The sequence below is a fragment of the Leptidea sinapis genome, chromosome 43 (genome assembly GCF_905404315.1).
Source record: "Leptidea sinapis chromosome 43, ilLepSina1.1, whole genome shotgun sequence".
Lineage (NCBI taxonomy): Eukaryota > Metazoa > Arthropoda > Insecta > Lepidoptera > Pieridae > Leptidea > Leptidea sinapis.
Genome location: NC_066307.1, coordinates 6257532 through 6269567, shown reverse-complemented (window position 1 = coordinate 6269567; position 12036 = coordinate 6257532). Strand labels below are relative to the sequence as shown.

General features: G+C 34.0%; 1 protein-coding gene and 1 long non-coding RNA gene across 6 annotated transcripts in view; one reads left to right on the top strand and one right to left on the bottom strand.

Annotated features, from left to right (window-relative positions):
* Positions 1–7632, bottom strand: part of LOC126976997 (phospholipase D2) — a 31634-nt gene extending 24002 nt beyond the window's left edge. Inside the window, exons 1-6 of one of the 3 annotated variants that reach the window (XM_050825627.1) lie at positions 7476–7632; positions 6667–6864; positions 3791–3947; positions 2978–3262; positions 2423–2543; positions 147–298 (exon numbers count right to left, since the gene is read on the bottom strand). In XM_050825627.1, the coding sequence (XP_050681584.1) occupies positions 147–298; positions 2423–2543; positions 2978–3262; positions 3791–3947; positions 6667–6864; positions 7476–7632 (1070 nt within the window). The remainder of the gene's footprint in view (positions 1–146; positions 299–2422; positions 2544–2977; positions 3263–3790; positions 3948–6666; positions 6865–7475) is intronic. The other 2 variants (XM_050825629.1, XM_050825628.1) reach the window with 2 other exon arrangements.
* A 2575-nt stretch (positions 7633–10207) lies between these two features.
* Positions 10208–12036, top strand: part of LOC126977033 (uncharacterized) — a 30303-nt gene continuing 28474 nt past the window's right edge. The window contains exons 1-2 of one of the 3 annotated variants that reach the window (XR_007732076.1): positions 10208–10288; positions 10510–10599. This is a non-coding gene — a long non-coding RNA (uncharacterized LOC126977033). Of the gene's footprint in view, positions 10289–10503; positions 10600–12036 lie in introns of all 3 variants that reach the window. The other 2 variants (XR_007732077.1, XR_007732078.1) reach the window with 2 other exon arrangements.

Sequence of the window (12036 nt, the reverse complement as noted above, 5' to 3'; positions counted from 1 at the left end):
CGGCAACGCATCTCTACGATCTGTGGTGTTGCAGATGTCTTAGAGACGTGTTTTCCAATTTACGCCAAGTGAGCCAATTGTCCACTTGGGTGCACAAATAAAGCCTGCGAGAAAAAAGTGCTTGATGACGTAACGTAATATCTCACCGAACACACACCATGGTTCCGAGCAATCCAAAGCAGTTGCAACCTGCTTGTCCTGGCCTCGTGGACCCGGTACGTTTCACAATCATGCCCTCCTTGCCTTTGACGCCCAGCTCAGCTATGAATGACAGGTGTGACACTTCTAGAAATTCCACCTGTAAAATAATTTTTAGACTTAGGTTATATGTATGTTCATAAGAACATTGAGGAATTTTCTAGAAACTGTGACATTCATAATTTTAACACGAGGAACAAATATAAACTTGTTATGCCTACTACTCGGTTGGGTCGAGTTAGTCTTTTGTTGGGCTTCTACAGTATGATCACAGAAAATGTACAAAACAAATGTTAAAAAAAAATTGTGTTGGAAAGGTTACTATATCATAAACGATTTTCTTAATGATACCACGGACTGGGAATAAAGCAAACACCCTCAGGCTCTTTAATTATAAATGTTTATTGTACGACATCACATTGAACTCCATATTTTATATAAAAAAAGCCCGCTGAGTTTCTAGTGCCCATTCTTCTCAGGTCTGAGACAGTCTCTGTTGAATGGCTGGTAGTTTTTGACGTTCAATAAGTGATTTTGAATCCTATTTTGAATAAAAATATTTGAATTTGAATTTAATAACTACAGCCTGGGACTACGTACGTCTGGAAGTTATAAGAGCTCTAATATACAGTTGATGTTAAAAAGAAACACTAATGACTAATGTACCTTACCTAGTATTTGTCTGATTTTTTATTAGATTTCATATTTTCGATGATTTTATGATAAAAACACATCCCAGTTCTTCCCAGTTTAAGACGCTGATGCCCTTTACCCAATAGTCTTTCATTTGAATATTCAAAGAAATGTTGAACACCATGAAGCATTGGTAAGAAAATAGTTGCCTCTTTTTTCGGATCAGTAACGCTTTAAAATACGGGACGAGACGAGTAGGACGTTCAGATGATGGTAATTAATACGCCCTGCCCATTACAATGCAGTGCCGCTCAGGACTCTTGAAAAGCCCAAAAATTCTGAGCGGCACTACAATTGCGCTCGTCACCTTGAGACATAAGATGTTAAGTCTCATTTACCCAGTAATTTCACTAGCTACGGCGCCCTTCAGACCGAAACACATGTTTACACATTACTGCTTCACGGCAGAAATAGGCGCCGCTGTGGTACCCATAATCTAGCCGGCATCCTGTGCAAAGGAACCTCCCACAGGTAAATATAACAGCTCACTTCAAAAGGTATAGGTACTTAATAGGATTCAAGAAAGTCAATATTAGCCGTGAGCTATATAATTAATAGTGGCTATCACAATAGATCACATTTGTCACAGTGAAACTGGGCTGCCCTGAACAGTTCTATAGCCGCTTTATCAAACATAACATCATGACGAGTTCTGGCAAGCCTTAAAAATAGAACTGATGACGCATCAACCATACAGTCCGAACTTTTAACCTAGTTTTATTATTTTCGAAAGTTAAAGATAAACCAAGAGGTATGTGATAATAATAATAATATATTTATTTTCAAAAAACATAGCATACAATGGTGTTTAAATTTAAATAAATAATAAGAGCTTACATGTTTTGCCAGCACTATTCCTAGCATGCAAATATTTAACCACAATGAATATCAGAATTTCATTTCCATAAATTCCTTAACACTATAAAAATTATAACCATTTAGCCAACTATATAGCTTATTCTTAAATAATCTAGATTTTTTTTTTATGTTACTCGGTAACTTATTATAAACACGAACACAATTACATACACAATTTTTATTATTAAGAGGCCTGAAGCCCTGCGTTGAATGTGTTCCAAGAGGCCATTCAAGATGTTCTTCCGGAAGACTAGAACCACTGCTTTTATACAATTATAGACTTCCACAGTGCGGTTTTCAAGGAGCTTTCTGCCACGTACTAGAAAGCTATGGAATGAGCTTCCTTGGGTGGTGTTTCCGGGACGATACGACATGGGTATCTTCAATAAAAGCGCGTACAACTTAAAGACCGGCAACGTTCCTGTGAGGAATCTCTGGTGTTGCAAGAGAATGTGGGCGGCGGTGATCACTTAACACCAGGTGACCAATACGCTCGTTTGTCCTCCTTTTCCATAAAAGAAAAAAATATGATTTCATAGCCTGCAAAACTGTGTGAATAGTGAAGAAATGTACTTTAAAAAACATACAACTATGTACTTATAAATCCTAAATTGAAAGATTTGCAGATTCAAATATTCTTAGGCACTATACATATACATATATATGCACTTACAGTTTCGTGGTGGTTTCTGTATATGGATATATTGAGCAAGTTGTATAAGTACTCCTCCAGTTGTTTCATCCTCAGCTGTATGCCCTCGTACGTGATCATCACCTCTGGTTTACGCGGGAACCTGGCCAATAGCGTAATAATAATAATACTTACTTAATACATACAATAATAAGCAATTGATACAAGTGGCAAACATCTGGCCATGTGAATGATTAAGTCTACGTCCCATTGACAGACAGCGTGTACGGATAAGGCGAGTTACCCTCGATAAGTTTATTGGGACAGAAAAGTCAACGATAGTTAGGATTTTTATCTCAGGTAAGAGATAGACAAAGTATTGGGAACGGCCGTTAATGATCTGACATAATATTTGCATGACCAGTGAACAATTGTGACATAGCAGATATTATAAACCACCAAAGAGACAATAAATTGGCTTAATGTGCTAGGCACAGATTGCCAGGATGGCAGAAAATATCAGAGAAGAAAAAAAAATAGATTTTTATTTTATAAAAATAAGATATCTTAATGGCAATAATGGAATATCAGACCAACCTCGGCAAAGCACCTTTTCTTTTCCGCGGTCGACCATCTCTAGGTCTTCCATCTCTTTTCTTAGAGTTATTCCTTGTAGCAGCTTCTAAGGCCACTTTTTCCCTTTCTTCCTCTAACTCTACGGTGTTTTTGAAACTGGCGCGCCTCGTCTTGTGAGCTTTTGTTGGGAATGGAATCTTGAGTGATGCTCTGTATAATGTTAGTTGTTGGTGAAGGTACAGAATATGCTTATATCGCTTCTTTATTGTCCACTTGAAGTCACCGTGCTCTAGATTTATAGTGTATCTGAAAAGATCAAAATCTTATTATAGGTATTAAGCACTCAAGTAAAAATACCAAAACATTTTCAAAAAAAATGTATTACGAAATTGAATAGAATTGTAAAATATAACATTTATGTGGGACACTCTTTATTATACCACAGATTGGGAATGGAGCGACCGCCGACAGTGAATTTAAATTATAAATTTTATTGTACCTAAATTTTATCAAGAAAAAAGCAGAAGCCCAGTAAGTTTCTTGAGCGCGCGCTTCTCAGGTCTGACTGAGGCATTAACATCCAAATGGTTCGTAGGTTTTGATTTCAATAAGTGATTTCATATATTATTTTGAATAGAAATATTTGAATTTGCTGCAAGCTTTGAAAATATTAAAAATAATGTCAGAGCTTGTTAATAAATTTTATTAATTTATTTCATTTATTAACGTTTATTTATTTGTATCTATTGACCAACAATACACATTTAATTTGTTCAACTGCTTAATTCTACTTATCAATAAGACACACTTCTAACATATAGGAAACCTACTTACAGATTAGGATTCAGTAAATTTGTTGTAACACTCCGCTCATTCTCCACAAATCTCACTTTTATTTCCACACCGGGAATGAATACTTTTCTGTGCACAGACTTGAATTCTATAGGTGGGGCATGTACCTTGCTGTAGGGAGCTGATGTAGCCACAGGTGCTAAAATACAAAACATTGAATATACATTTTTAAACTGAGCACTATGTGTGTGTGTCGATATACTTGCAGCATATGAACTAAATCCATTCTTCAACATCATAATATGTAAGACCATGAAGCCGTTTAAGAATTTGTTTTATAATCAATGTATGATAAGGGCAGTTACTTAACTATAAGCTTTAGTTAACACATAAGTATTGTTTGCAATAAGTACCTCTTCTCTCTTAAGAGGTAGAAAACAAGACTGAGATAGAAACATAATAATTAAGCTTTTGGCAAAGAATTGCAATATGATGAATTGATGTTTATTTCCGAGTCATAAATGCTTTCATATATATTGTATCACCCATAAGTATAATAATAATAATAATTAAGCTTTTTGGAGTATAAAACAAACTTCATGTGGTTATTTTTTGTTAGTCGTTTTAGTAAATAGATTTTTTAAAAAAAAGTTAGTGGTAGTTTGTTTGTGTATTAGTCTTTGATGGATCCCAAAGTCTGGGTGAAAGCCTTCTCCATTTCCTTCCACTTTTTCCTATTTTGGGCAGCATACATCCAATCTCTTCCAGCCACTTCTACAATGTCTTGAGACCACCGTTTCTTGGGCCTGCCCACTTTCCGCTTGCCGTGTGGTCCTGTCCATTTCGTCACTGTTTCCTTCCACCTTCAATCTCTGCACCTAGATATATGCCCTGCCCATTGCCACTTTAGTTTTAAGGCATGTTCCAGGGCATCAGTCAGTTTCGTCTTTTTTCTGATGTCTGTATTTCTAACCTTCTGAATTTTTCTTAGTTTTAGGATACTCCTTTCCATGGCGCGTTGGCATGTTGTTATCTTGCTTTTTGTTTTTTTGGTAAATATCCATGTTTGGCATCCATATGTGAGACTTGGCAGGATACAAGTGTCCATATATACACCCATAAGTATAGGCTATACTTATTATTATTATGATTTGGGGATTTCAATGCACTTTAATCCAAGGATCTTTTGTGCCCCCTTCTTGCGCTAGTGTGCCTACCCTCAACTGAAAAGTTAAGGAGGAGAATCAAGGCACTAACTAGGATATGTGTAACTGTGCCGATATTTAAATTATATCCGCGAGACCTATTAATTTTAAAAGGCGTAGGATCCTCAGAGGATCCAGACAGGGCATGTCCTCTGCTTTAAGTGAAGGTGTTTTAAGACTAGGCTTTGTTTGGGCTAAATAATTAGTGCAAAAGTGTATCAATATTATTATTATTAGATGCATATTTCATATGGCTATGAATGTATATATGTACACTATAAAAAAATAAAAAGTATAAAGATGACATTGTGATTTACATAATACATAATTTTCATTTACTTAATCATAAGTTTTCAAAATAAGAGTAAATATTGCACTGTGAAAGATCCAATTAAACTACTTTATCTAAAATTAAAAGACACATTTGTCAAATAGGTTCGGACCTTTTTTTATTTATATAAGAGTTATTCAACTCATGAATGGATGTTGACCTGTTATAGTTAATAAATTAATATTTGTTCGATGCAAGGAAAAATTTTTAAATATATTGTAATCAAGCAGTTGATAATGACTTAAGACATAATATGCAAATACACACATATAATTAAAGTGTAATTAAAGCATTATGTTGGTCTACTAATAAACAAAAAAAAAATAAGAAAGTACAATAGGGGTTACATAAGACAGACCTAATGATCACTAGCTCACATGATCTCTAACCAGAGGCGTGCAAATCATATAGGCAATTAACTAGTGTTAAAGTTAATTTAGATTAATTTGGTTCCGTTATTTTACGTTACCAAACCTCACCTTTTAAAGTTACCAAACTTCTATTGAACACCCACTCATACAAATTTTCCTTATTCTAGATACTAAATACCTATGGTAAGCAATCTTTGCTTACCCTAAAGCTCAACTATGACTAGTTAGATCCACAGTGCCTACCTTGCTAGAAAAGCAATGCACCGCCCAGTCTCTAACAGGTATCTAGAAAATCCATTAGCTTATATTATATATCTTTTAAACAGTGATGCATCCTAGCGAAACTCTCTAAGAAAAAAGCGATCCACTTGATTGTATGAAACATGCAGTGATTTATAGATATTGGCTATAGTCATGTAAAAAAATGGGTATTTCCGAAATCCACCACATTTTAATCAACTGTTTGCTTTCAAACTTAGCCGGATTATAAAGTACATACTACATAGTATTTACAACCTTTTTGCAGTGATGAATATGATAATGATTAACAATAAGGAACATCCTAAGGGTAGATAGAAATTTACTCAAAAGCTTTTTTTTATAAATTTGCAACATAGAAATCAACTGATAGTGGTTATAAATTTGTTCAAGCATACTTTTTTCTTATATATTTATCAGAATAAAATACACACAAATTTAATTTCAATATAATAGATACACAGGAATATTCCTGTTTAACTGGATTCTAGTTTTAGCTTTGAGTGTAACAATGGTTTAATGTTAAAAATGCCAGAATGTAGACTGTGACCACAAGGAGTGCAATAAGAATTAAGTTATCAATGATATGAAGTGTTGAAATATGTACAGATTTTTAAGAAATTAGGACATCATAAGTAACTGGTGAAAATTATGTATTATATGTATGTTTATGCTTGTATTTATTTTATTTATTGATGATTAGGTTGAATCAGGCAACTTTACAAGCATGAGTTATATCAAATTATATCTTACCGGAACTATCTCTTTCATCCTTTTTATCTACTTCAATAATAGATAATGATTCAGGTACTGCCAGGCTTTCATCAAAATCTGAGTCCATGCATGGTGTCAATGACTCCAGATTTTGAAATACTCCATGCAAACAATCACCACCAGATGTAGGTGTTGGGGTTTCCATGCCGTAGTTTGTATAGCTGTATAATTGTTCATCTGCAAATCATAAATAAACTGACATTAAATATAAAAATGAAACAAAAGTATTGTAGCATAATATTACACACAGAGTCAGTGAACACCCACAAAATTCATAAATATCCTGTCTGATGTCTCTGTGAAGTTGTGTGTAACAAAAAAGATAACTTGACTTTATAGGGGTGCTGGTTTGGCAAGTTAAACTCTCACCTTAGACAAAAAATATATATGGATGAACTTTTTGAAAAGATAATATAAGGAAAATAATTTATGTTTAATCTGGGATCAACTCAAGTTGTTAATTTAAGTCTTAATATTGTAATAATACTAATAAGAATATCTCTTTGATGTTTATAATAGGTTAATCAATATATTAATTACTCCTTATCAGTAACATATCAATAACAGTTTGTGTTTTATTGTAGGGATCTTATATAATGAATCATATCATAACTAAAATATAAAAATATGTACTTATTAAGAGTTATAGAAAATAAATAAACAACATTATATCAATTAAATCTCTGTATTAATTAGAATCTCTCATGTCATAGTTATTATTCCCAAATTTGTGAAGAGTGTACTCAACTAAGCGGATCACAAGCAAAAACCATCTAAACAAACATTACCTCGCTTAATAAGATTATGAAAACTTAGTGTTAACTCCTTTCGTTCCATACGTTTGGTAGCACTGTCAATAGATTCACTAATATTACTGACTCTATACAGGTGTTGATTCATTATGTTATGTCCATTACACAGCCTAGATTTTCCATTTGAGTACATAATCTCAATGATAAGATAACGTTCATACAAATTTCACACATAAAACGACCGCAGATACGACGCCTGACAGTATTGTCGCATTAAAATATATTGCTGTTTTAGCGAAAAGTTAAATTGCAGAGCAAGTAAGTTTTACCACGGTACAATGAGCAAGGCTGCTCTCAAGGCTTTGGTTTATCAATAGAAAATATACTCACAAAATTAGGGCATTGATCTTCTTCTTGGTTTGTTTACCTAAAAGTTTGCTAATGTTTATTGTGCAATATAGTTGAAATTTTGAAGAGTAATTAGTACGTACGTGTGGTAACACGAAAGTAAATCACAGTATTCTGTTCTCACTATTCACATTGACAGATCGTGTGCTCTATAAATTTTAAATGCCTTCTAAATAATGATTCACTCGATCAGTTTCCAGCAACGTTCAAGGTTTACTCAACTTAGATTCAATTTACAAATAGTAATTTTTTTCCACTTAAGTAATTAAGAATGGAGGCTAATCGTCACCATCAAGTTTATATGGTTATTGTTACATCGTGTATTTATATTATTACTCGTTGTTAAATGTTTATATTGCAAACTTTAAACTTGTAACTTGAGGACACTAGCGGGTAAAGTGTAAAGTCAAAAGTGTAAACACTAAATTCTAAACACACTGATGACTAACTGATGTCTGAAGAGTGAAGACTGAAACACTGAACTATGAACGTTCTCGACCTGTCAAATTCTAGAACGAGTGTGATGAACTCGGAACTGTGAGGACCTCGAGAGTATGATTGACGTTTGATAAAATAAAAACATTGCCTGTCTTACTATTTACTAACCTAATTTTTAATTATAAAAAAGTTATTACATGCAAATAGTACAAGTAACTGATTGAATAAAGAACTATTTTATCTAGCATCAGGTAATATGCCTGTTTTCGCTTGACGAATTCCTCTCCTCCACGATATTATTCTATGTCTTTTATCTGGTCTTTTTACATTCTTTTGATATTAGTGGGTTAGGACTTGGAGGTCAATAATAAAATTATAGATCCAGGGACTGCGTAAAGAGATAAAATACCTCATAATAATAAACACCTTGTGCTTTTCTAACAGCAAAAATCAGTATATAAAACAAAGTAGTCCAACATGTTTACCTACAGTTACATATATACCTACATATTAAAATGCCTCTTTTATCAACATTAAAAGTTAAATATTAATTAATATGGGGCATTTGTTTAGAATACGATGGATATATTTAAAGATTGGTTGTACCTACTGCATATACCTTGCCTTGGCAAAAGATCTCTTACAAATCAAAATACATTTATTACCTACTTTATGAGGTAATGCAATCTGAATAAAACGTATACCCATTTGTTTATTGAAGTCTGTGCAATAAATAAAAAATAATTATATTTGGTTACCAAATGTATAGATTTATACACTGAGACTTTCTATGAGAAATTTAGTCAATGTTTGTTTCATAAATTTTTTGCGACTCGACGTCGCGGGCATGTCGCTTAGAGCAGGTAATGTCTCCCAATCATTATTTGTAGTCCAAGTCCAGTCCAGTCCAGTTAGCAGAGTTCAGATCTGGTCGAGAGGAAGGCCAGTTAGCTCTTATAAAGTCCGGAACGTTGACTTCCAAATTTTTAAAAAGCGCATAGCTCAGAGGTTTCACACCACGACATAACACCATCTTTAAGATATTATGGCCGAAGTATTCACTCCTTTTTTACAAAAATTAAGCTTTGTGGTTCCCTGCTTCCTTATAAAACTCCCCATCAAACCATGATGTAGAATGAATGAATACCTACGCTGTAATGATTGCCTTGGGCAAAGTGCAAAACTCTACTTCTGATGTCCTTAAGATTACATTTCATTATTGCGATTTAATATTAACCTCAAAAATATGTGAAATGGCAGGAAATGATCGAAATTTCTAACATAACGTATTAAATTAAAAAAAAATAATAATAATAAATTGTAGCAATATTTATAGCCAAAGCACAATTTCAACTAAAACTACGGTTTCAATGTGTACCTACCACATTTTATCACGAGGAGTGTTCCAGAGATCTCTCAACTGATTGAAATTTGAACCTGACGGCAAACGCCACTATGACATGGAATTCTTAAAAGAACAGCGCACGGTGTACTAAAGGAACGGCAAGGCTTCTGTAATTCTACTTATGCTGAATAAAGCGTGGGCGGATGTGACCCAGCTAAATTTATGTATGTGAAACTATTTCCTGTTGTTGCTTTATTACTTACGGTAGGGGTATTATTTTGTTATGACGGACTTGGCAATAGATGAAAGGAATTGTAAATTCCAACCCTCATGGTATGAGGAAGGTCGAAAAGTAAATTTCCAACATGACTTATCTAAATGGTATTTAATTTAAAAGCTATTTCCTGAAAAATCACTAAGTTTGGTCTGTTTAATGTACAGAACAGGTTTGATGTATGCAATTGGAGTAGCTGCTGTAAGTTGATCTGTTATGTGTCCGCGTCGACAAGGTGGTTTGGGTCGCGGTAAAGTGGTGCAACGGCCACCACGACATACGGCCAGGTGGGCACAGTGTGTCGATAGCCCCACAGAGTGACCACACTCCACAGTCGCTAACAGTACCTCGCGCTTCGACCGCGTCTACCGCACAACGCACAACGTACGCACGCTTCCCGCCAACATTCGAATTTGCGTCCGAAAACCAATTATTTCACTTGCAATGCAAGTGCACTCGCGCGGAAACTATTGAAAAATTTGTGACACTTTGTCCGGATTACGTTACCGACGTCGACGTCGTTTAGCGGTTTTCGGACGTAATTTCGAAAATGTTTCGTATTTGCGGGCGTGTGTGACGTGTTTTTTTTTTAATTCAAGTGACAGTTTGTTTTATAGAGTGCCAGGAATAATGTTGGATTCCACCTAATTTTTTAGTGTTTTTTTCATAATCTGTCATCGAAAATTGTCAATAAGGTAAGTAATAAAAAAATGTATCTATTCCATTCTATAAATAGGCAAGATAATTAGTTTTTATTAGCCTTTATTTCTGTCTAAATAAGAGTTAATTTCGCAGTTTTCGCTTTCTAAATAGTCGACCATGAGTGTGTCCACAGTCACGACTAAACTGAATTAATTTCATAGCGAGATAAATGTGTAATAAGCCACGTAGTTATTGTACCGGCCAATACAATACTTAGATACTATTCTAAAATTAATTCATGCACAAATAATTAAAGTTTCTGTCCCTTCAACCCGGATATGAAGTACACTGTTTGAAAATAAATAAAAGCTTATAAATATTTATTTTACGGTTTGTTATGAAGATAATTTAATAACTTTGTAAACCAACTTTCTTTAGAAGCACTATGAACTCTGTTATTGAACTATGTCAGAACGAGCAAATTTTAAACAAATAACATATTATAAAGAAAAGCTGTAAATGCCTCTTAATTGTTTTCTAGGGATAATAATATTTTTTTTTGTCAATGCGGGACGAGACTAGACTAGGTAATTGATATGCCCTGCCCATTATAGTGCAGTGCCTTTCAGGATTCTTGAAAAACCCAAAAACTCTGACCAGCAGTACAATTGCGCTCGTCACCTTGAGACATAAGATGTTAAGTCTCATTTGCCCAGTAATTACACTAGCTACGGCCGGCGCCCTTCAGACTGAAACACAGTAATGCTTACACATTACTGCTTCACGGCAGAAATAGGCGCCGTTGTGGTACTCATAATCTAGCCGGCATCCTGTGCAAAGGACCCTCGCACTGGTAAATAAAATATGTGAGACTCTAATAGAAATCAAATCAAATCATTTATTAATAATACCATTGTTACAAGCCAAAGAAAAAAGAGTCAATTAAATATTACCATCTTACATAGATTAAAAATTATCATTATCATTTTAGATAGGTAGGGAAGTATCTTACTCACTATAATACATTATTATGTTATTGTCGTCATGTTATATAAAGAAAATAAATATATTTTACGTATTGTAAAATAAGTATACTTATTAAGTGTTACTTAGGTCAAACAACGGGCATCTTGTATGGGCATCTGAAATCTTTGCATAGCTATACGAGTAATAGGCTCTTATTAAATATATAAATTTTAAGAATAATCGTTACTTACTTTAGTGAGTTTTCGTGTTATGATATTCATAGAACGCAAAAACAAAGATATCTCAGGTTCAATCAAGATCAATCAGTCTTGAACAAAAAAAAATGAATTATTCTAGAAAGTACCTATAATAGTGTTGACTGGAGATGTTTTGATGAAATGGAAAGTTAAGTTGTCACGAAGTGATTACTATTTAGATAATACTATGTGTATATATTTTTATCGTATACATTATGTATGGCTCTCACGTTTCAAAGTTCAAATTATTACCCAAACCTTACTCGC